We start from the raw sequence: 4,731 nt of genomic DNA on the forward strand, positions 1-4,731 counted from the left end.
AATTAAACAAAATTGTATTCATGCATTTTTTTTAAACCATTAAAACACTGGTAAAATTTGTATGAGTTTTGGAGATAAATGTATATTTTGCAAAAAAAATAATTAATAACATATATAAATGCGAGTTGCGACAAATTATAACCAAAATTTTAATATAAAACAGAAATAATATGCTGCCTATAATGGTATTTCTATAAACTGGTCGGCTAGGTAAAAAATTTTAGAAAAGATTTTTAGTACTTAAAAATAAACCATGGAATAAATTAATATTTTTCAAAAAAAAAAAAGATCAATCGAAGTTATTTTTAAATCATATAATCAAAATAATCAGAAATGAAACCCAGCCGACACTTGGTAACGCTGAAAATTGAATTCCCTTTTCTTATTGTCCCAACTCTCAAGACCAAACGCCATCTAACAATATTTCAAGAAATGAAACAGTAACAAAGACCATACATGCATGAAAGAGACCAAGCCTCCAAAAAGGGTTAATATCTTCTACGGCTGTTGTGAGAAAACTGGCAACACAGTTGTTTACAGAACCAAATACACAAGTGAAGATACTTGGAGCTATAGACCTAACGGCCCCGACCGCGTCCACGCCCACGACCCCGGCCGCGACCGCGTCCCAAAGGTCGTCCTGAATTTGACATAGAATAGTTCATCAAATAGTGTGGGAGGGAAATATAAGTTCACTAAAATTGCAAATGAAGCAAGGCAATTATTGTCATACCAGCTGTTGGCTTCTTAGGCTTGACCCTTGGTGTCTCTTCCACAAGCAATGTCTCCAGATTTAAGCTGTCAGGAAGGATGTAATAGCGGATAGTGTTCCCCCTCACACTCAGGTGATCCATAGTTACTGGATTCTTTCCTTTGAAGGTCAGTTTTACGGTCTTTAGATGCGTGTTCATGCTGATATCAACACCTATAAAAAAAAAGCGAACAGAGCTACAATCAGAATTGTGGATCATATGGCTACATTGTTTGGACAAACAGTCAAATGAGCACCTCCGGTCAGGGATTTTTTCCACATCTGCTAATAGCACCTAATGAAACGACCAAACACTACATGGAATCCCATTTCGCACTTTTACCAATAAAACCTAGAATGATTATAGTGATTACGTCAACATACAAAGCAAGGGGAATTTAAAAATGTTGGTACCGAAGATTCAGTAGTAAACTTGGTTCCTTGTAACTACTAGCAATATCAAATAAAATATTTGACTTATAACAAATAGATAACAGCAACTATGGAGTATCATACTAAAAAATTAGAAGCAAAAGAGAAGGGCGGATACATGGACAAAGTTATCAACACTTGCACTCCTTAGTCCTTGCACACAAATCACAACTGGCAGTCATTCTTCATAATCATTAAGTTGAAGAACATCCAAGTTTGGCAAGCTAATGCCACAAACATAAGCTGCAAAACTTGAATTATGGGAATAATCAAATACTAGTAAACATGTAGTCGCCGATTCTATAAAAGCATATTTACATCTGATCCACTCCCTGCGGCATTCCAACCTAGATATGATACAATGAAACTACCTTAACCCCACCAACTCTGGACCCTATCAAAACTTGTTTTTCCTCGAAAACCACACATATGCAGCGAAAATTCTAACTTGCATTGTTAATCAGCCAATCGAATTATTTATACCATTCTCTTATCAGTCTCAAATACTATACATTACAGAATAGCTCAGAACCTAATGATCCAACGAAAGCTCCAAAATATACCAAATGAGGTAAGAAATCAATTGCTTAACAGTTTAATCTTGTCAAGAAAATGTGTCAATAACTCATAAAATAACTGGCTTCTCTAACATTTATCGCAATTTCATACTCTTCACCCAGTTTGGGGTGCGATGGTGATAAGCGTATAAAATTTTCTTCTTTTAGTCGTAAAAAAAGATTACAAACCAAACTATGACCCAAGTACGAACGATGTAGGAAATGCAAAACTCAACCACGAGACTGAATCCATCACCAGTTTCAAACCTGTAATGGTGCCGTGAACAACAGTGCCATTCTTGAGCTCAATGGATACAGTCTCATTGTTCAATTTCATCAAAAATCTGCTCAATTAACAATCCAAAAATGAGAGATGTCGTTAGAAGACAATTACAGAGCAGTTTTGTGATTAATTTTGAGTAGCATACGGTAGTAGAAGTACAGTGGAGAGAAGAAAAACGCACCTGACAAGCTTCATTGTTGCTGCAAGGAGCACAACTGAAGCTAGGGTTCTGTACAACACCAGTCAATCGAGTTCTCTCGATCTCAAATCTCAATTATGCAGTTAAATGTTTCGGTACGACGTCGTATTCGTTAAAGGTTTTGGGCCTTATGCATGGGCCGATAGCTAAAATACTCCAAACTGAACAGCTTCAAAGATTATATTAGTACCAACGTTGTTCAATTAATCAAAACATTGCATGCAATTCTTGAAACTTTACAATTATTAATTTATGAGTCGGGAATTATCATGTAAGTGAGATATGACTCTTCAACTTTGGTTCCGGGAGAGTCAAGCCACTGGGCCATCGCCCCTAGGTTGGAACCAACCAGAGATCGCCCAAGGACTAGTAGGTCGTTATGTTTGGAGCCCCATGATTAGGCCGGATTGGATACAACAGGTCAACGTAATATCTTATCAATAGCGGAATCAAACTGATCCAGAAGTAAGTGCCATTGAACCTCTTACTCTCTATTAGGATGGAGGATCGTTATGAGGATTTGGTGTTATTGGGAGGTCTCGGCTCGTTCAATAGGGACGGGGCAAGCGCCCCATTCGAGAATGACATGAGGAAATGGAATTGCCTTCCAGCATTGCACCCGAGCTCCAAAGTCAAACCTCCTTGGGCGTCCTCAGAGCTTAATGACAAAGAAACTACTCTGTCAGCAGATGAGTATCCCATATATTGGATTAGGTGGATAAAGATTTCAAGGTGGGTGTTGACTCCCAAAATTGACAACGAGTAGTATCTCTTCTACCATATGAATATCAGGTTGATTTACAACTTGAGGCTTTTGGAAATTTCTCTAGATGCATTTATCATTTATAGTATTTTTTTATAATAAAATTGCTTATATTAAATAAGGTAAAAAAATAGGGTACAAGTACAGTCACACTGGGTATTCCCAGTTAAAACTACACAAAAAACATCGTAATCGAACCAGACCTAATACAACACATCTAACACATTAGCCACATAGAAAATTTTAAACTTTACCAATTACAACACATCTAAAACAGTAACCACATTCGGGATACACCGAAATATTATGATCTTTATCTTCTTGATTATACCGTCGCATATGACTTTTCACCTTCAAACATTACTCTGTTCCTAGCATTACAAACGTGATAAATCTTACCTGCAAGAGCCATACATCTCAATTTGTTAAGCATTGAATTCCCATGGTATGCCCCTCGAAAAACTCTTAGTACAACAGATGTTGATCCCATTTGTTTCTTCATATCCAACCAGCTTCGAACTCCATCTGTAGTTGGTTAGCTTGTACCTAATCTTATGGTGTTAGTTAGTTAGTTTCCTAATTAGTAGCACTAGGTTTGTTGGAGATCCTATTAATGTGGATCTGTAGATGTAAATCCATGTATAAATACTTCAGTAGGTGGAGCAATGGAGTTTAAGCTTTTCTCTGCAATATTCCACACATTACTATAATCTTATAATCTTCAACATGGTATCAGAGCAAGGGAAGATTGAAGGCATTCCTCTTTCATCATCAATATCAGACTCATCAAACCAATGTCAACCTCGAAACATCATTCAAGACCAGTCCCTCCTTGCAATTACTTCTCAAAAACTCTCAGACCACAACTACTTGCAGTGGTCTAGCTCGGTTCTCATGTTTATCCGAGGGAAAGGGAAAGAAGATCACGTGTCTGACAGTGTGTCCATCCTCGAAAGCTCAGCGGGTCAGATCAAAGCTTGGAAGGCAAATGATTCAATGATAATGTCGTGGCTAATCAACTCCATGACTCAGAAGATAAGTGAGACTTTCTTACTATTCCAGACTGCCAAGAAAATATGGGAGGCAGTTCAAAACATCTTCCCGTGCAAAGACAATACGGCTGAACTCTTTGAGATTGAGGGCTTGCTCCATGACCTCTGACAAGGTGAGAACTCAGTCACAGGATACTTTACTAATCTGACTCGCTACTGGTAGAAGGTTGATCTCCTTGAGTCACATTGCTGGAAGTTTCAAGATGATGGAGAAAATCAAAAGAAAATTGTTGAGACCAAGCGAGTTTTCAAGTTCTAGTTTGGACTTGACAAATCATTAGATGAAGTAAGGAGCAGGATTCTGTGAACCAAGTCATTGCCTACCATTCGCGAGACGGTTTATGAAGTAAGGCGTGAAGAAAGTCATCGCAAAGTTATGCTAGGAAGGACCTCCTTGAATTCACTTGATAGTAGTGCCTTGGCTTCTCATGAAGGCACATATAATCCCACCGGTGATCAGTCTCCATGGAATACTGGTCATGTGGCATCTCAGGCTCAACAACACAAAAATCACTGTGGACGTCCCTAGTGTGAGCATTGTTGCAAACCTGGTCACACCAAGGAGACATGCTGGAAGTCGCATGGAAAGCCAGTAGACTGGAAACCGCATGGACATGTCACAGTCGTAGCTCAGTTCAATCTGGATCACATGAACATCCTGCAATCTATCATAAACCGGGTCCAAGGCAACCCC

At 38.5% G+C, this 4,731-nt stretch overlaps 1 protein-coding gene across 1 annotated transcript; it reads right to left on the bottom strand.

The window, feature by feature from the left end:
- Positions 1-397: 397 nt before the first annotated feature.
- On the bottom strand, positions 398-2,347 carry LOC140833293 (small nuclear ribonucleoprotein SmD1a-like). The gene is made up of 4 exons (XM_073197669.1): positions 2,205-2,347; positions 2,008-2,084; positions 734-925; positions 398-640 (listed from the first exon to the last, which is right to left on the bottom strand). The coding sequence occupies exons 1-4, from the start codon at positions 2,216-2,218 to the stop codon at positions 579-581; spliced, it is 345 nt and encodes a 114-aa protein (XP_073053770.1). The 5' UTR covers positions 2,219-2,347; the 3' UTR covers positions 398-578.
- Positions 2,348-4,731: the final 2,384 nt, after the last annotated feature.

This window comes from Primulina eburnea, chromosome 6 (assembly GCF_022965805.1).
Source record: "Primulina eburnea isolate SZY01 chromosome 6, ASM2296580v1, whole genome shotgun sequence".
Classification (NCBI taxonomy): Eukaryota; Viridiplantae; Streptophyta; class Magnoliopsida; order Lamiales; family Gesneriaceae; genus Primulina; species Primulina eburnea.